Raw genomic sequence first — 21174 nt, forward strand, 5'->3', positions numbered from 1 at the left:
AGTGAGATAAGCCAGAAAGAGAAAGAAAAATACCGGATGCTGTCACTCATAGCAGGAGTTTAATGGACCAGGTGAGAAATTAACAAAAATAATGAACAACCATATACCAGAGACATTTTGTGGGGGTGGAGTGGGGAATGGGATCAAAACAAGGGGGGGGGGGATGCACGGGACTATGCTGGTGGCACAGGGGTGTTCTAGTGATGGGAAACCCGCGGGGATTACAATCGAGATGGGGAAAAAAATGTGCAAAATGATGTAAAAATAAACTTTGTAATAAAAAAATAAATAAATAAAATAAATTTTAAAAAATGGTGAAATAGGGGAGTGCTGGAAGATGGCTTATGGACAGGATTCTTGAGGCATCACTTCCTTTGGGGATACCAAATAAGCATTCAGAGTGAGCAGTCACATCTGCAACAGAAGTGGGGAAGTAAGGACCAGTATTTAAGCAAGGAGAAGAGCCAGAAACTTTCAGGAAGGGTAGGTAAGATTGAGAAATAGTAAGTCAAATATGGTGCCAGCTTACTGGGAGGGATATCCGTCATTCTGTCACCAGTCCTTTGGGCTCTCCCACAGTCCTGGTCTGGTAAAGACAGTATATTATTCTTAGTGAGAGAATCGTTTAACAAAGGACACCCAGGTGGTTTTGGACTGGTTTTAGCAGTACAGAGAGCCACAGAGCCATCCCTGGTATAACCTATGAGTTTCTAGAACTGTCTGTGCTTAATTGTGAAGGCAGAGAAAGCAACTACCCTCTCCCACTCTGCCATGTTACCTCTAGCCTGTACAGAGAAAGAAACTTCAAGAGACCACAGAACTTGGTGTTTCAGTGGCTTTTCCTATGCATGCTTGGGGATATAACTGAAGGAATGGCTAGGAACCAGTGTCAATTCTGGTGCAAGAATCTCTGGAAATATCACTCACATAGCTTTTTTATGTAGCTTCTAGACCAAGGGCTTTGGAAAGACTGAGTGCACACCCATCCCTCCTACCTACAAGACCTCTAGACCTGTGTCCAGGTTGTAAAGTTAGAAATTACAGCAAACAGAGCCTATGAACGTAAGGCTCCCTGCTTGTGGTGGCAAGTGCAGGGAGTAAGGATTAAGTACCCACCTGCCACCCAGTGCTGCTCTTTCAGGTTTCATGTCAAGCTTCCGACTTTCTGTGTCTGGAGAGTACAGAACTACTAAAGTAGATAGAAAAAACCCACAACACATTCACTTGAGACCTGAAGGGAATATATAACTACAAGTAGAGAGCAACTCTGCAGAATCCAACCACAAAATATGGGAAGATAATATCTTCCTATCAGACAAAGTTTAAAACTGCCACAATAAAGAATTTCAAAGAAATGAAAGAAAATCAAGCAAATACACAAAGAATGGCTTGAGAAAGTAACATGAACATCAAAGTTAATGAATAGGAATAAAAATTGTGGTTAAAAACAAGAGAATAAGGGAGTTCCACGAAGCAAAAAGATCAATAGAGGAGTCTTTTTTTTTTTAAATTCTTTAGAAAGCTACAGAAGCAGAATAGAACAAGTGGAAGGCCAAATTAGTGACACTGAATCATAACATACAAAGGACCTAGGCAGAAGAAGAGAAATATATATATAAAGGATGGGACACTTAAAGACCCATCTGACTTCACTAGAAAAAGCAACATAAGGATAACGGTTATACCAGAGGGGTAAGAAAGGAAGCATAGAATTTCTTCAAAGGAATAATAAAGGGAAACTTCCCAACCTGGGGAATAAAACAAATACAAAGGTCATGAAACTAAAAGAATACCCATTTATTAGTTTGAATGTAATGAGAGAGACCAATGGAATCATAAGACAAAACTTATGATTCTTTCTGTTGTTTCCAGGAAAAACACCTTGATAAAACACTTTGTTTATCTAAAGATAAACTCAAAAAGGTTGGAAAACAATCCTAGAAAGAAATGGTGCCACCCAAAAAGGGCAGAAGCAGTCGTGTTAAGATAAAAGTAGACTTCCAGCTAAAAAAGATAATGAGAGATAGGGATGCACATATATATAATAGGGATGCACATATATATAATGATTCAGGAATCAACACTTCAGGAATAGCACCCATCAACATGTGCAACAAATGAAGAAGCATATAAATATAAGGTAACTATCATCAAATTTGAAACCAGTATTGGTAATAACACTACAGTGGTTGGCAATTTCAATTCCCCACTTTTACCAATGGTCAGATCAATCATACAGAAAATAAGGAAATACTACACAGATGAAAAACATACTTATCACTCATGTTCAGGAATATGCAACTCAAAACCATGATGAGATACCATTTCACACCCATGGGAGTGACCCATATCAAAAAGACCAATACCACAAGTGTTGGAAAGGATGAGGAGAAAAAGATACTATTGGTGGTACACTGTTGGTGGGAATGGAGACTAATCCAGATGCTATGGAAAACAATATGGAGTACCTCAAAATATTACAAATGAATCTACCATATTACCCAGCAATTTCACTGCAACATATCTACCTGAAGAATGCAGAAACACTGACTCAAAAGGACACAAGAACTCCTATATTCATTGTAGTACTATTTATAATACCCAAGTTATAGAAACAATTTAAATGCCTAAGGTCAGAAGGATGGATCAGAAAACTGCACACACACACACACACACACGCACACACATACTAGAATACTGCTCAGCAGTAAGATGAACTCTTGTTATTTGATACAGCATGGATGGAAGTGTAATGAATAACACTAAACAAAATAAGTCAAGTTAAATACAAACACTGTATGGCTTCACCAGTGGAATACAGAAAAACAAAACAAAGGAAACAAAGAGGCAGATAAAACCAAACCAGTAACAAACTCTTTGCTCCTGACTATAAAATTGAGGAAACTAGATGCCTGGTGGGATGGAACATAGGAAGGAGAGGCCCCATGTGCATGAAGGAGGATTATTTGAACTTTAGTGGTAGGCATGATATGGAAACATACATTGGTAGAGGTTTGAACCTATGATCTCTAAAACAAATACAATGATGTAAATCAAATTTATCTTAATAAGCAAAAATTGAAAAGGAAAATATAAGACAGTGGCTTTTGGGGAAATATGAGTGAATTCTGAAACGATTATGCCAAGTGAAATAAATCAGAGAATGAAAGATAGTTAATGAATGGTTCATTCATCTGTGGAATTTAAGTGGAATCAAAGTAAACAAGCTGGCCAAACAAAATAAAAATATCTCTGTGAAAAACAAGTGGTTATGTGGGTCTGGGTGGCAAAAAGGGATGAAGGGTTATGTGATAATTTACTAGCACTGGAGTTTTGGCAGAGGATGAATGAAGCATGTGTGCATGCTGAAGTGAAGTTGTACTACTACTATATATTAGTAAAATATTGGCATATCAAACAAATTTGATTTAAAAACAATGACACAAAATTTGATTTCTAAATGTTTATTTCAAGAGCAAAAGTTCCCAGGTTCAGCCATAGCACCTTAGGAGCAAAGGAGTTTTGGCGATTCAGGGCCTCACCCATTTCAGCAACCTTTCTTTCTAGGAAGAGCCCCCAACTCAGGGACAACTCATAAGCATCTCAGGAACCAGTGTAGGCCCCAGTCTGACAGAAGATTCACCCAGTTATCCTCTGGTGAGTGCCACAGTCAGTGTTTGAGGAATGGAAACATGTTTAGCAGGAAAATCCCACAGGAGGGAAGTGCTGAAAAGGTAATGGAGACAGAATAATATGATGAATGAGAAATCCAAAGAGAAATAAAACAACATATATGGATGACATATTTCCACAACCCAACTGCAAAGACATGGAAGAAATGTTCCTTCTATCAGATATAAAATTTAAGAAGCCATTATAAAGGAAGTCCAAAAATTCAGACACACAGATAAGATGAAAGACATACAAGAAAAATTAAAAAAAAAAATTCCAGAGACGCAAAATCAAAGGACTAAAAATGATACTCTAAAGAATGAAGTAAAGAACTATAGGTTATAAAAGATTGAAAGAGGAGGTGAAAAATACTACAGAAAGCTGTAGAAGTAGAATAAATCAAGTGGAAGAACCAAAATACATATATTTTCTATGAAGAAAGATAGAAGATGAAAAAAAAAATGAAGATGTACTTCACAAACAATCCAACACCATAAGGAAAGAGAATATCAGAATAATAGGTATCCCAGAAGGGAAGAGACAAAAAAGAACAGAGATCATTTTAAAGAAATAACAGAAAAAAATTCCCCAAGCCTGGAAAAGGTAAGAAATATACTGATACATGAAACGAAAGAATACTAAGTTCCTAAATAAACTGAGGTCACCACCAAGATATATAATAGTGAAACTTTCAAGAGTTCAAGACAAAGAAAGAATACTGATGTCATCAAGTGAAGGAAGAAACCCAAATCAGGCCAACTTTGAACTTCTTAGAAAAAACACTGTGGGATTAGAAAGAATGGAAAGATGTGACTGAAAAAGTTGAAAATAAAAACTACCAATTAAGAATACTTATCCTGCAAGGCTCTCCTTTAAATATAAAGGAGAAATAAATATCTTCTTAAAGAGTCTAGAGAAATTAGACCTGCATCCAAGAAATACTGCAATAAAATTTAAGGCAAACAGAGAAATACACAAGAAAGAAACAGAAAAAAGAAATAGATATGAGCATAAAACAAATGGCAGTAGTAGACTTTCATATATCAATCACCACTGTAAACACTAAAAGACTAAACTCACCAATTAAAAAATTGTTAGAATGGATATGGAAACAGACACCAACTGTCTGTTGTCTCCAGGAGACAAATCTGAACTCTGAAGATAAACATAGGTTCAAGATAAAAGGTTGGAAAACAATCCTCCCAGCAAATGGAACCCAAAGGAAGTTAGGGAGTATACCATACTAATATCAGAGAAAAGAGATTTCCAGGTAAAAAAGGAAACAAAAGACAAGGGTGGACACTACATAATGATTAAGGGAATAATACATCAAAAAGACAACAATCATCAACACTATACTCACCAAGGTATATGGATGACCAAAGTACATTAGGCAACTCAGAAAACAAATATTGATAGAAAAATGTATTTGTGGCAGGAGACTTCAATGCCCACTCTCATGGAAAGATACATCAATGGGACAAAATAGTTTTAACAAACAATTAGACCAAATTGAACTAACAGACTAATTGAACTCATAAGATACAGCATCTTCCCCCACCAAAAAAAATAATCTAAAGTGTGGAGACACAACTACACACTACTGAAAGACAACTGGGTCAACAAGGAAATCAAAGAAGTAATAATAGAAAAAGAACCTTGAGTCAAATGACAATGAGGACACAAACTTTCAAAATATTTGTGATACAATAAAAGCAGTACTTAAAAGTACATAGCAATATAGGCCACCATTGATATAAGAAAGAGACCAAATAAACTAAATTGTCTTTCAACTAAAGAAAGAAGAAAAAGAACAAAACAGCCTAAAGTGTACAGGATAGAAAATTGGAAGTTATATAAATGACCTAAAGTTTTAAAAGACAATACAAAAGATCAATGAAACCAAAAGCTGGTTCTTCAAAAAATAAAAAAAGTAAACAAACCTCTAGCTGGAATCATTAGTGAAAAAAAGGGAGAAAATTCAAATAAGTAGGCTCAAACATTAAAGAGAGTTACAATAGATACTGTAGAAATTGAGAGGATAATAATAGATTGTATATATATATATATTATATATATGTGTGTGTATATATATATACATATATGCAAATAAATTCAACAAGTTAGATGAGATGGACAGATTCTTTGAATAATACAAAATCATCCAAGATTGAAAAGGGAAGAAACAGAAAACATGAACAAACCAACCATAAGAGAGGAAACTGAAACAGTAATAAACCCCCCTACCCTGAAACACATTACCAGGTAGCTCCACAAGCAAGTCAAACTTTCAAAAATGAAATAATACCTATCCTGCTCAAACTTCCTCAAAAAAAAATAAATAAATAAAACTGAGAAAGAAGGAATATTCCCAAAATATTTAGAAACCAACATAACCCTAATGTAAAAGCCAAAGACAACACAATAAAAGAAATCTACAGACCAATCTCCCTAATGAATACAGATGCAAAACTCCTCAATAAAATATTAGCAAACTGAATCTAACAATACATTAAAAGGATAAAGCATCATGATTGTGAGTCATACCAGGTACACAAGGATGTTTCAATATCAAAAGTCAATCAATGTAATTCACCACATCAGCAGAAAGAAAAATAAGAATCATAATTAAATCAATAGATGCCAAAAAATATTTGATAAGATTCAATATCCATTTATGTTGAAAACTGGGGTAATGGGATATATATTAACACAATTAAAACCATATATGACAAACCTAAAGCAAGTACCATTCTAAATGATGAAAAACTGAAAGCTTTTCTACTAAAAGCCAGTATAAGATAAGTAGGCTCACTCTCACTACCATTATTTAAAATAGTATTAGAAGTTGAAGTTAGAGCATTTCTGTGAGAAAAAAATACATAATAAATTGAAATTGGTAATGAAATGAAGCTATTATTATTAGTAGATATGATACACAGAAAATCTTAAAGGCTTCATGAAAAAACTAACTAAAGCAATATACCAGTTCATGACGAAGCGGGTTAAAGCACAGCACTAAGAAGCTAAAGCCACTTCAGCATGAGTTCCATCCCCACCCCGAGGTGATCCACATGGCACAGCAGACCTCTCCTGACCTACCCCGCTGCTCCCCTCAGCAGTGTACTTCATTAGTGGGCCTGTTCTGCTCCCCACTCTGTGTCTGGTGAATCCTCTCTCTACTCCTGCATCTCTGGCCTGTACCCAGTTCTGAATGCATAAATAAATAAATCTTTGAAAATAAAAACAATATGCCAGTTCTGCAAAGGAAAAGGTCACAAAATTAATAAACAAAAATTAGATGTCTTCCTATATGAAAGCAATGAAGTAGAAAAAGATGAAACTATGAGCAATCTCACCAAAATAAATAAACACTAAGTAAACTAAACAAAAGAACTCTGAAGGACCAAAAATAGGAGGTCTACCAGACACTGTTAAAAGAACAGAAGACATGGCCCTCCCTGGTGGCACAGCAGTTTAAAGCACAGCACTAATAATCTAAAGCTGCTTCCGCATGAGTTCAATTCCCGCCTGCCCCCGAGGTGACCACATGGTGTGGCAGACCTCTCCTGACCCGCCCGCTGCTCCCCTCCGCAGTGTATTTCCTTGATCTGCCTGTTCTGTTCCCCACTCTGTCTCTGGTGAAGCCCACCAGAGCCTCTGGCCTGTACCCCAGTTCTGTATGCACAAATAAATAAATCTTCAAAAAAAAAAAAAAAAAAGAACAGAAGACACAAAGACCTGGGAAATACATTCCCTGTTCATGGACTGAAAGAATCAGCGTTGTTACAATGGCCAGCCTAACCAAAGCAATTTAAATATTTGATGCAAATTCCAACAAAATTTCAATGACATTTTTAAAAAAAAATGGAACAAATATTACTGAGGATCATATGAAACAGAAATACATCTGAATTTCCAAAGTTCTGAATAAAAGGGGTAAAAATTAAAGTATTATGCTTTCAGATTTCAAACTACACTATATATACATAATTAAAACAGCATGGAGATGGAAGAAAAGCAGACAGAAAGACCAAAGAAATGGAACTGAGAGCCCAGAAATAAAGTCACACATATATGGACAAGCTGCAACAAAGGAGTGGAGAAAATACACTGGGAATAGGAAAGCCCCTTCAATAAATGGTTCTGCAAAAACAGGACTGCCACATGCAAAAGAATGATACTAGACCACTGTCTCATACCAGATATAAAAATCAACTGAAAAGGGATTTTCAAAAATAGACCTTAAAATATAAAATACATAGAAGAAAAACTTCAGAATTATCTTTGTGGATTCATCCCCAGCAAAAGGAGAATATAAACAGCTAGGACTACATCAAACTAAAAAGCAAAGAGATAGTAATCAAAATGAAGAGACACCCTACTGAAAGGCAGAAAATATTTTCACACCATATATCTGACAAGGGACTATATCAAAGATCTCTAAAGGACTTATAAAAAAGAAAACGAGCAACTCAATCAAAAATGGACAGATGAGATTAGACATTCTCTAGAAAATACATAAAATGGCCAACAAGCAATTTAAATAATGTTCATCATTTCTTATCATGAGGGAACTTCAAGTCAACATTACAATGAGATAGCACCACTTACCAGTAGGAATGTTCCATGTTAAAAAGAAAAAAAAGAAAAGAAACAACAAATGCTATTAAGGGTGAGTAGAAAAGGAAACCTGTTATACTGTAGGTGGGAATTTGGATTTATTTGACTGAATAAAGATTTTAGTTTTGCCTCCATCATTTTCCTAGAATCTATAAATGTCATATCAACCATTTTCCTTAATATCGCATATGCTCCATTGAACACCAATAGATAAAGGGCTGAGATCTGGCTCAAAAAAGTCAGAATTCTCTGAGACCACGCATTCTCCCTCTGGCTTTAGAATGTGATTGCCCCCTGGCATAACCTTCCTCCCCTGTCTCTATCACCCAGAATGCAGCTTCTCTGAGGCCAGCCTCTTCTCTAGCACCACAGGTTGGCTACAGTTCCTAGTTCATCTTATAGTTGGGTCACCATGTGGTTAAGGTTTGGCCATGACTTGTGGGTAGCATGCTCATCTCACTTCCAGTCCTAGTTCATAAAACATTTTTATATTCCCCTCAGTATTAAAGATGGTGGAGATTCCATCAGCCAGGTCTCATTACTACTGATACAAGGCTCCTCTGCACTCAGCTTGCCAATTCAAATAGCAGTGTAACCCTCTAAGGTGTTGAGCCCTCAGATTTTAGGTATACCAATCACAGAAGTTTGACCTCAACTATTAGCTCATAATCCTTCTTAGAGCCATACCCTTTCCTCCCCATACCTTTCTTTCTAGGCACTCTCCTGTTATGACTCGGTTCCCCAGAACTAAAGATGAGAGTGGGTCTCTGGGGAAAAGGAAAAGGACAAGAACCTGGGAGTCTTAAGAGTCAGATTTCCCCTTTTCATGTTGTAGCTAGAGGCAGCCACTGTTCCTTCCACATGCAGATATAAATAAGTGGTTATTAGAATACAGAGCAACTGAAGTGAATTTTCTCATTAACCCATGCCCCTGAGGAACTCAGGAAGGTACCTCCTCATCTGTTAAGAAAATGCACGAACATTAAGACATGACATACAAAAGAGGGAAGGGAGCATGACTCATCCAGAAGGTCTTCTGCCTGCAGTAAAACAAAGCTTGCTTGCTACTTGCCACTGGTCTCTGGGTCTGGTGCTCACTCAACACTAACATAACAGTCCAGCTCCCCTCCAGCAGGCAGCACAATTAGTCCACAAGGCAACAGCCTTCACCTGTATCTGTACTGGCTGGTATTGTGTAAGGCAAGGTCTATGTGGAGTGTAGCTCTACCATCCCCCCACTCTCACTGATGCTGCACCCTGGGAGTGTTACCTCTCTGAGCATTGGCCCATGGGATATCTGTAGGGAAATTGGAGTTAAATAAGGCTTTTTTTCTCCATACCTTATCACCACTAGCCTCTACGGCTGGCATCTGTAGTCTTGCATTCCTCCTGGGTTACCTCCACAGATGCCTAGGGCCAAGAGGTGTAGGCATGAGACACACCTGGCTATGATTATGGACAAGTGGGTCCAGCGAGCACAAGGTACACAAAGATATAAATGCAGACACCTAGCCCAAGAATCAAAGGGTATTCATGCTGAGGCTAGGCAGTTGCTATCTCCCTGCCTGCTGGTCTGTCCCAATTCAGCATTAAAGGCCTGTAAAATGATACCAAGGGATGTAATGTTCTCTTTTCATCTACATGAACAGATAATGAACTTACCTGGCATGGGATGGTTGAACAACAAAACCACAGAGACAGATAGAACCCTGCGTACTGTGAGCTCTCAGGATGAATGTAAGACAGGTATGTAAATTGTCTCTTGTAGGATAGATGAGATGATCAAGCTTTTACCCCACTGGCCGCTGTGGCTATCTCGTGTGACTTAGAATACAGGAGGCACTTGGGAATATAGGCATGGATTCCTAAGCATGCCTGATGGTAGACACCAATAGTATGGTGTGGGTCTTTGTAAGTGGGCATAAGCCAAGAGACTGGGGATAAGAGCAGAGAGAGTGGAGAAACCATGAGAGAACATCAGAGAGTAAAGATTCACCAGGGGTTAGGAGGTCTGCTAGCATCTTGGCCTCTAGGTCCCCCTGCCTGCCCTGCACCTGGTTGTTTTACTATAAATGATGTAGAAAGCACATTAAAAGTCAGTGAAGGCTCCAGAACTCTCCTTTACCCATCTGCCTGGGTCCACAGAGAAAATGCTCTGTGCATTTTCTGGCACTGCACCTATACCTGGGTGAGACTAGAGTGCAGCAGAAGGAGGAAGCCCAGATCCCAGCAAAATTGGGCTCGAATTAGGTGTTTCTTCTTAGAGGTTCAGTCACAGAGACAGTACCTAGTACCTCAAAGAATTATGTTTCACAATGTTTACCATGGTCTTATTTAAAATAGGATATAGAAGTAACTTATGTGCACACTGACAGGACTGGATAAAAAAAGATGGGCTACATCCACACAATGGAATCCTATTCAGTGCTAAGAAAAGGTAAAATCTTGCCATTTATAGTAAAATGGAACTGAGACCTTGACTATGGCTGATTATCCAAAGTGAAATAAGCCAGAAATATAAAGATAAATCCTGGACAATCTTATATATAGAAATAATACGAGGAAACAAAGTAAATTAATTGATAAAGCAAAATAACTATAAGCTAACCATCTGAGGTTTCCGAGATTAAGGTGGAGGAGGGAGGAAGAAAGGGCAAGGCTGTAGGAGGGATGGTAGTGGGGAAAAACAGAAAAGACTGATGTATAGACAGACATTAGATACAGAATATATAGAAAAACACAGAAAAAGAAAATATCAATATATCTAGTCAGAAACACACAGGAGAAATAACAGGCATGCGATCTTGTAATTGAGATACATAACCCATCTATGCTGAAAAAAATAAAATATTCAAACTAGGGGAAAGTTCTGTCCTTGGATCTTCTACCTACATCCACTTCTGTGGTTGATCAGTCCATACTTGTGGTATTGAGTACACTGACATACCAGGAACCCCAACTTAACATTTCCAACTAAGGTCAGTATCTGAAATTTCATCCTGGTTTAACTACCTGCTTCACTGATGAACCTACTGTTAAGGGGAAGGATGTCCTAAAGGAACTCTGCAGAGTCTTATAGACTCCACCCCCTACTCCAGCTTTCTGGACACTATCCCCTATTCCAGTGAGTGGAAACTACAACTCCCAGCAGTACCAGGAAGAGAACTGCGAGGACCCAAGGGCAGAGCTAGCAGGAATGAATTCTGAGACATTTGGGGGATAAATAGGGTGTGATTGCATCTCGCTCTCTCTCGCTCAGGAGGCAGCTCTCCTGACTGCGTGACTTGGTGTGTTCAGTCAGCCTAGCCGCAAATTATTCTACTTACTTTGTATCCTGCTCTCTTTCCCTGGGTTGTTTCCTATTCCTTTCCCCTTTTGTAAATAAACCGTTATTGACCCTTTTGTGTGTACATGCAGTGTAACCAAATTGTGAGCGCGCGGGTGAGGCCCCACAGACAGGCAGCCCAGTTCACTCTGGGCTTCCCTGTAACAGTTTTTGGTGCCCAACGTGGACAGACATCAGTCAGACTAGAACTGACCTCCAGGCCCTGGCACACCCAGCCCTAAAGAATGGTCCCCTCCCCACTTCAGTTGATGGCAATTTCATTTTCTGGCAGCTCAGGTCAAAAACAATGAAATCTATCGGGATTTCCGCTTTGGTGGGACAGCCTACCACTTGGAAGTATTTGTGTCACCTCCGTAGTCATCACCTGGCTGGAGCCAGCCTTACCTCTTACCCAGAACAGTGAATGCAGCAGTCTCCCCTCCTATTTCCACCCTTCCCCATCGACGCTCAACATTGGCACCTACATGATCCACTTAACATTTAGTCAACCCATCAAATTCAAAAGGTCTCCAATGGCTTCCACTTCACCTAAAACAAAAGCCAAAGTTCTTAAAATGACCTTCAGTGGCCTATATGATCTGACCCCCTTTACCTCATGGGCTCATCTCTTACTACTTGTCTGCTTGCTCCCTTAGTTCCTTGCTAATACTCACATAGGGTGCCCACCTTCATGCCTCAGAGTCTTTGTGCTGGTTGTCCCCCTATTATACTGGCCCCGTGGCTCAAAGAAGAGAGAAGCAGCCTTTGCTGACGCTGTAGCATCTGAGCACATGCATTAGCCTCCAACCTGTTGGCAGCCCCTTCCTTGGCCTCAATGTGTACAGTCTGTAGGGCTGTGCCTATTTGTCTCTGGTAGCTGAGGCACTCCCAAACCCAGTCACCACTATTTCAAACCACTAGGAACAGCACTGGGTCCTGCAGAGGCACCCAGTGCCAAGGTTCCCTGAAGCCACAGGAAGAAGGCCTATGGTGTGCTGGCCCAATATGGCAGTCTCCCAGCTGCAGACAATCCTGCAGCTGCTGAGACTCATGTCCCAGAGATGCTGGATGAAGTTGTCTCCAACCCCACTGTAGACCGCTGTGGCTTCCTGGAGCCCACCAGCTCACGAGCTCCTAAGCCCACAAGCCTGACTCAGTGCAGCTGATGTCTGGATAGACACAGGAGTGTCTCTTATGAATCTGGCACTAGCATCATGAATGAACCAATCAGGTTTGAGCTTGCTAGTTATATTCAAGGTCTTGAGTTTATTATGAAGATCAAAAAATGAAATGAGTTGGTGAGTCCTTTACTAGCAGCAGTTAGGATTGAAAAACAAGTCAATATGTCTTTCAGGATGGGGACACTGAAAAAGATAAAAGGCAGATAAGGAAACAGCTTGATTCTTTCAGCAGATAGGCTTCAAAGAGGAAGCATTCAGTAGACAACCTTTGCAAATCTGCAAACTGGGAGACCATCAGAGACTTCCAGACCTCTGTAGAACCTCACAAAAACTTGGCTACTGAAACTGCCTCTAACACCTCTGACATCACCTTCAAAGAGACTGCCAGCCTCAGCCTGGAGTCTCGCAAAGAGCTATTTGCTGTTGATGTAGGATAGCAGCTTACACAAACTGTTAACATTGGTGTCTCTGGCATCGCCTCCTAGTGATGATGCTGACCATCACTAGTGACTGCTAATCAGTACTCTATCCAGGCACCTCTGAGAGCTGTCCATTGCTTCTGATCATCTGACACCAACTCCTAATGCCATTGGGACCAATACTGTCTGGTCATTCTCTGCTGTCCAATCCAGTCTTCAGACTGTTACTGTAAGCTGTTGTGGTGTCACCTAGGTGGCCCCAACAGCGATCACGTCTATGAGCTGGATCTTAGACCAGTGCTTCCTGGTGTGTCACTAGTCCAGGATCTTTTTGAAGGGGCAGTACCATCTTCCATAAGCAGTTTTTGTTTCAGACTACTAGAGACTGCAGGCATTGTTTGGGGTCAGACAGTTCACTCACAGCTTTAGAAACATTTTCCTTTTCCCCATGGGATTGTTTGTGTCACCTGTTTATTTAAACAAACCTGATGTTATACCATAAGCCTGAGTGGTCTTTCAGTTGTCAGTGCATAGGAGAAAACCTGTAGATAGTGACTTGTCCCCCACCTCTGGCATTATTTTATCCTCTGATTGCTTATCAATACTCCTTGTCCATCCCTTGTGTTTTACTTTGACGTGTTATGACAATTAACCTATGTATTTTATTTATGCCCTGTCCCCACACTAGAAAATTAATTCCAGGAGATAAGGCATTTTTTCCTGTTTGATATATTAATTGATGAGACAAACATCTGGATTATACTACTTGTATATTTTTACTTGTGTCTCACAGGTACAACTGAGGAAGTGTGATAGCAGAATTGATTTGAAAAGAGAGGGAGAAAATAGGCACAGAAAGAATCCAGGTTTCAATCTGGAAAACCTAGTGGGACAACCAGTGTGTAAAGTACCAGTGACCTCAGAGTGGACATGAGTGCTGAGGGTCTCATACTCCTGAAATTTTAGCCCCTCGTATACTTGAGCTAGAGCTCAGGGTAGCTGAGGGGCTGTATAGTCAGCCTTTGGAGCATCAGGCCTAGATGTATTTCCTGCAGACTTCTTATAAGCACCTGCTAGTGCCCTCTAACTATACTAGCACCAGGACAAATCACCCCAAGACCAGGGATGTCTAAGGCCCTTCTGCCACAGCCCACAGAGAGCGCATGCTTGCTAGACTGGCATCAGGCACCCAGAAGAGGGGTTGTTGCAGATATATTTGAAAATTCCTGACAGGCCTTCAGATTCATCTTAACTCAAGTACCACCAGGTAAGATGCTCTTGTGGAAAATCTTGTGCCTCCACGTAAGTCCTGACCACACCCCTGCAACAGCACCAAATCTAGAACTCACTCACACCAAAACTATACCCATTTCCCATTGTCTTGGTGTACAGGTAAAGGACACTGTGCCCCTACTGAAACTGTTTGGCTTTTATTCTCAGAGTAGTAGAGTTGATACCGGGGGTGGGGTGGGGGGGGATAAAACATGGAAACTCTTAAATCTCTACATGCAGCAATGGGGGTAGGTGAGGAAAGAGGAGTTGAATTACCCACACCCATGGCAAAACCGTGGTAGTAGTTACAATTCAGGTACCTTGTGCTCACACAGCATGGTCAGAGGCAAAACAATGTACATTTCCCTCTCTCTCAGGATCCTGGTGACCTGGCTAACCCATGGTACAATTGTGATTTATTTGAATGATCAGGGCCTGAGTATTACCAGCAGCTCTGCATTTAGTCTGACCTCCTATTTCATATCCACCTCTAGTGGAGTATTGGTTACTTGGCATTCAATACAAAAGTTTCCCCTGAGACATGTTATTTCCCACACAGCCTTGAGGTGTCCCAGGGCACAGGAGTCAAGAAACTACCCTTGCCTTCACTGGATATGGTCACACTGCTCACCCCTAACACCCCCTGAAAAGCTGTTCAAACAAAGCAATGAATGAAAGCACTGGGAATCAATAGACACAGCTCTAAACACTGGACAGTTGGTGAGCCCTTTCCTAGGGAGCTGCCATCGTTCTCTTCTCCCAAGTCAAAGATAGCAGAATACTCCCAGAACTCTGAGGGTCTCTGCTGTCCCCTGAACAGTGCAGCACCTGGAAGTGTATGCTAGTTGCTGTGCTCTCACCATACCTGCCTACTATCCTGCTACCCACTGGCCCATCTTAGGCACAGAATGGCTGTATTTCACCCTTCTAATTTGCATAATCAGGGAAGTTAGGATGTACTTCCCTTCCAGTTTGTTCCAGAGATTAGTTGACCCAGGTTTGACATGGGATGGGAGGTGCATGTGGATATATAGGAGGGTGTGACCTACAGAACTGTGTCACTAGGTAACCATCCACACATACAAGAGCCACACAGAATAGTAGTTAAACATCTAGTCTGTGCAAAACAAGCACCATCATTCTCCTATAACTTTGAAGGTCTTTCTTAAATTACTCTGGTGGTCTGGTCTTCCTGAAAAATTTATTTTCTGAATGTGATTGACATTTATGCTACTGAATTTCATTATTCTTTTCTAGCTATTACCATTTTTGGGGACTGAATTCTGGCTGAAGAGCTTTTCCTTTCAGACAAGCGTCATGTGAAAAACATGCTAACATATCTTCCATTTCTCTGTGCAAGTCCCTGGTAAAACTCTGTTCAGTGTTGGACAGAGTACATCTCTGGATCACTCTAGAATGATGAGGCTAATTCCCACAGAGCCCCTTGGTGCAGCTTTCTAGGGACTCCCCTATCACATAGCATATATTTAAATACTGAATCAGTCTTCTTATTAACATCACACTAAGCTCAGGAACTATGTAGGTATTGTTTTGCCTAGATAGTCATCAAGGTACACCTGCCTTTAGAGAGCTTGCACCAACTCTAGGGAGCTAAAATGAAGACTTTGTAGGAAACATTTAGCCACACAAGACTACCCAGGGTTAATGTCCAAGAACAGCACATAGATCTTCAATAAATACAAAAGTGGACCAGCTAATGGTTCAACAACAACAACAAAAAATTATAACAAGACAAGAGAAATGGGCCTTTCGAGTCTCCCTCACAGCAGGCTTAGCCTGTGCATTCTGTTAATTAACTCTCACAACTAACCCCATGAGGTTCATTCTATTACCTTTGTTTGGGAAAGGAAACTGAGGAAAGGTTCAAAAGCTTGCCAAAGGTCACAGGTCATGTGTAATATGCAGCTGTTAAGTTCAGTCCACCTCTGAAGCCCCTGAAGCTTGAGCAGTCACTTGTGGTTCTGCTGTTGGGTTCCAGTAGCCATGAGACATGATATGTGTAGGGGTGCCCTGAGAGCCATGCTAAGGGCACACCTGAATGTCTGCAGCCCATAGGGAAGCAGAAGGTGGTTGGCTTGGTGAGACCAAAGGCTACAAGGCTCTCATGCTACAATGTGGGGACAACCCATTTCTGTTCCTTCTCTCTCCTAAGTGAAAACCACTGAAAGTGCCCCCCAGAAGTGGTCTGATTAATGAGGTGTCAGTGGAAGCCACCATCATTCTTGATATAGTGATGGCCACTAACCTGGACTGTTCACAAAGCCATTAGGGAGAAAAAAAGGGGGCAGGTTCCAAGAGGGTTCCAGGCTCCAGGTCAGTGAGAGGAGCAGCTGGGGAGGCTGTGGGTGAGGCAGCTCACTAAGGTGAGAAAATATGTGAGCACACGAGTAAAACCAGATGGCTCAGTAGCTGTAAGTTACAGATGAAGTTAGCAACTGGGCCTTGGAGTTGTGGAAAGGGAGAGTAAAAGAAGTATTTCTACTTCAAATCAGTATATACAGACATTCTGGGAGAAAGGCTACCTCTCAGAAAACAGACTTGTGCAGTACTAACTATGTTAGCCCCAGAATGGTTTATACCGCTGTTTCAGTGTGCCTGCAAAAAGGGTGAAGAAACAGCTCCCATGTGAGAGGGTTTATCGTCTCCAGAGCATGTTGTCCTTCATCTTACAGAGACTGTCAGGTCAAAAAGCACATGGCCATCTTTAGAGAAGTGTTTATTTGTGCTTATGCTCATGATTTGGTTGAGTTGTTTTCTTTTGGTTGTGTTGCTTGAGTTCTTTGTAGATCTTGGATTTCAGCTACTTGTCAGATGTATGGTGTACAAATATTTTCTCCAATTCAAGGGTACCTTTTGGTTTTAATAATCATTTCTTTTGCCATACAGAAGCTTTTTATTTAATATAATCCCATTCATTTATTTTTGCTTTTGTTTTCTGTTGGAGACCAGCTCCAACTATTGAGGTGTCTGGAGGCAGCACAGGCAGGACCCTAAGGTGGGAAGGCGTCGGCAAGCGGAGATTCCTAAAAAAGGGGAGAAGGAAAAAAGGGAAAAGGGGAGCGAGGAAGACACGGGAGTCGGAGTTGGGTGCAAGTCTTCCTGCTCATCTTTTTGCAGCTCTTATTCATTTATTTTTGCTTTTGTTTTCCTTGATGCTGGAGTCAAGTCCCCAAAGACTAATTCAGAAGCCAATGTCATATGGTGTTTTCCCTGTTATTTTTCATGTATTTTATTGTTCACAGACTTACATAGAAACATCTTTGATCCATCTTGAGTTAGTTTTTGTATGCAGTGTGAGAGAGTGGTGTAGTTTCATTTTCTGCATGTGGTCTCCACTTTTCCCACTACTATGGACAGAGCAGTAGATCAAGATATGGTATATGTACACAATGGGATACCACTCAGCTATAAAGAACGATGAACTCCTGATAACATGAAAGGAACTGGAAGTGAAAAAAATCTGAATAAGAAGACAAATAATGGATGATTTCACTCATGTGTAATATAGATGGAGTGACAGTAGATGGAGAAAGACAAATACCCAATGATTTCACTCATGTGTGGATACAGAGGAAACAAACAGAGCAAAAATAAACCAAAAAGCAGCTGACAAAGCTAAACTAAAAACAACTCTAGAAATATGCTTGCAGAATTGAGGTTATCAGTAGGGAGGGTATGAGTGAAGGAAGTGAGGAGAGCCGAGTACTCCAGGAGCCCCAAGGGCCACGGGGAATCTCACTGGGGGAAGATTTAAGGATGTATGTGAGACACAGCACCCCAGGCAGAGGATGGCTTTCAAGTGCAGGCAAGAGGCATGGAGAGTAGCTGGGATAGAGAGGAGGAACTTCCCTCTCATCCTGCAGGCAGGGTAAACTGGAAGGAGCCTCTCCAGTGGCCAATCACACCATCTGTGTAAGTCTGCAGAATCAGGAAGGGCCATCAGAAAGCCAGCTGATAGCATTCCCAGAACTTTGCCCAAGCTCTCAGCTTTTCTGATGACATCTCAGGCCACTTTGCAAAGAAACCAGCTGGTGGGGTCTCAATGGGTCTTCTGCAGTGGGTGAGTCCCACTGTTGCCTGCCCTAGGGCTCCCTATAAGGCTTTTCTTCACTTCTCAAACCACGACTTAAAGGAAAATGCACAAACATTAATTATGTACAATTTACAGCTGCATACTGGTGGGTAGCCACTTCTGAGATCAAGATAGAAAGAACCTTCACATCGCAGGCAACCTCCTCTGGCCCCATTGACATTACTCCAAAGTCCTGACTCTTAGCTGAGACTAGCACTTTTCCTGCTTTTGAACTATAAATAACAATTACACTGCCTGCCTACTCCTTTGTCTCATTTCTTCCAAAAATAAATCAGTGAAAGTCATGATGTGCTAAATGTCTGTCCCATGTCTGCCTTCAAGGCAAGATAATAGTCCAGTATACGAACAGACCATCACTTTATTTATCTGTTCCACTAAGGATGGCTATTTGTGGTATTCCCAGTTTGGGTCATATTAATAAACATTTTATGAACATTCTTGTAAATTTCTGTAAGAGTCTGCCTGCGAAAAAATGTTCCACTGATTAAAACTTTCAGAAAGCTAAGTTTTTTGACTTCTAGATTTTAGTGTGAATAGTATTCATGGATCAAGTTCTTTGATGCTAAGCAACAGAATAGAAAGAGCACTTCTGGGAGGTGAGGTAAAGGCACAAATGAAGCACACAAGGTATTAGGAGAAGTGTGAACCTTACAAATGTATTGAGTGTGTGTGTGTGTGTGTGTGTGTGTGTGTGTACTCATTATTGTTAGGTCTCAGAGTCTCCTGGGAAGCTTATCCAAAATAATATTGAGAGTACCACTGTTACAGAATGTTTAGAGAAGAGGTAAGAAATGACAGAAGATGAAATTGAAAAAAATAGATTAGGGTCAAGCTAACAAGAGCCTTGAAGGTTAGCTAAAACATTTGATGTTATCCTGTAAAGGATGAAGTAACAGGAATTGCCAGATGTGTTTTAAAAATACCTACTAGTACCCACAAATGCTCTGTAGGTATGACAAAATCAGCCATGTCACCTACCAGTGTGAGGAACCCTGCACCAGGTTAAATGAACTGTCATTTGTTACTGGCGGTCATTGAGGGAGCAGGTGAAGGATTGATTAGAGCAAATGACCAGTGTTCCACGTCCTCCTACCATCTATAAAGTAAGTTTTCTGTGCTCTGCTTGTTCATCTATAAAGTCCATTTAGAAGGTTGTTGAAAAGATTACATTAGAAATATTTTTAAGTTTTTGGCATCCAGCCAAAAACTCATAATCATACTCATACTCAGTGAGCATCAGCTGAAATTTTCTGGGATAAATCCAGTAGTTAACAGATAAGTCATTTGGTCAGCTCATGGACACTTCATGAATAAACCTTCACTGACAAATGGTGCACATACACAAGCACATTCTGGTTCATACAACAGCCATCCATGGTTAACAGGGTCTTAAAAGTCAAACATACTCAATGCTCCCCATACAGTACTGCCTATAACTCAGTGATCCAAAACCTAGTTAAAAAAAAAAAAAAAAAAAGAGAAAGAACAAAGAATTAATGGGCCTCAATTTAGTCTCATCTTTTCTTTAGGGACTCATAGTTTAACAAGTCATCCAGATGCCTAGGAAGACAGTGCAAATGGCCTGCAACATTTCCTTCTGCTCTGGTTGCAGTGTCAAAGGCAATGTTATCTTTGGATCTGCACTCTTCTCCTTCAGCACTGGGGAGACAAGGGAAGCAGTACTTCAGAGAGTCTCAGAAAAGCGGGTGCCAGCCATCGGCCTCACAGGAGTCCTCCTTCATGGTCCACAGTAAGAGGGACAGGGAGTTCAAAACTGGCCCAGGCACTTCTCACACCACAGTGGCTCCAATAAAACCCACATGCAGTCCCTACTTGACCTTAGATTAAAGTGGAATAAACTCTTTCTCTCTTAAAAAAGGGGATGCTAAGGTCAGGTGATGAAACAAACAAAAGTGTGAGAGCATGGCCTTACCTCCACGTAGAGAAGGGGGAAAATCCCAATTTTGTCCCCCAACATGCCTTCTGCCCAGTTGTCGTCCACCCTTCTGATCACAGTCAGAATTTCATCCTGGAATTGCCGGATCACAAGCACACGGAGGTACACACACAACAAATAAGAAAGCAAGACACTGGTTAGTGTTGTCAGGAATGAGAAAAGATTTTAAGCAATGATTCAAAACCAGTGTGTTACCTCCTGGTGATCTGACATGAAGCCTTCCCTATCTCTTCACCCAGGGTGGTCTCCTTCTTTCTCTCTTATGTATCAATTACAGGTGCAAAGACCCTCACATGGAGAAACATGGTAACTATAATACAGTTAGTATTTTTAAGTTCATGTTTCTATTATTTACTTAATGAAATAAAAATATTTTGAAAAAATATAAATTCAGCTAAGTATTAACATTTTACGTTTCTGCCCCCATGAAAGATCAAAACTGCATTTAGAGTCATAGGTATATAAAAGCCTTAAATAATCCTCTAAAATTCTTTGGTATGCCAGATAATTCAAGTCTCCCCCTCTAACTAAAAGTAGAATGTTTATATGAGTAGCTTTTGTAATTCAAACTGGCTTAAAGTGAAAAAGCAATTACCATTAATAACTTTTAC

General features: G+C 40.5%; 1 protein-coding gene across 1 annotated transcript in view; it reads right to left on the reverse strand.

Moving 5' to 3' along the window:
• Nucleotides 1–21174, reverse strand: part of LOC101622688 (SH3 domain-containing RING finger protein 3) — a 143517-nt gene that overhangs the window by 92017 nt on the left and 30326 nt on the right. The window contains exon 3 of the mRNA XM_012731458.1: nt 20540–20635. Coding sequence (XP_012586912.1) covers nt 20540–20635 — 96 coding nt within the window. The remainder of the gene's footprint in view (nt 1–20539; nt 20636–21174) is intronic.

This window comes from Condylura cristata, unplaced genomic scaffold, assembly GCF_000260355.1.
Source record: "Condylura cristata isolate star-nosed mole 26May11 unplaced genomic scaffold, ConCri1.0 scaffold00031, whole genome shotgun sequence".
Taxonomy (NCBI): domain Eukaryota; kingdom Metazoa; phylum Chordata; class Mammalia; order Eulipotyphla; family Talpidae; genus Condylura; species Condylura cristata.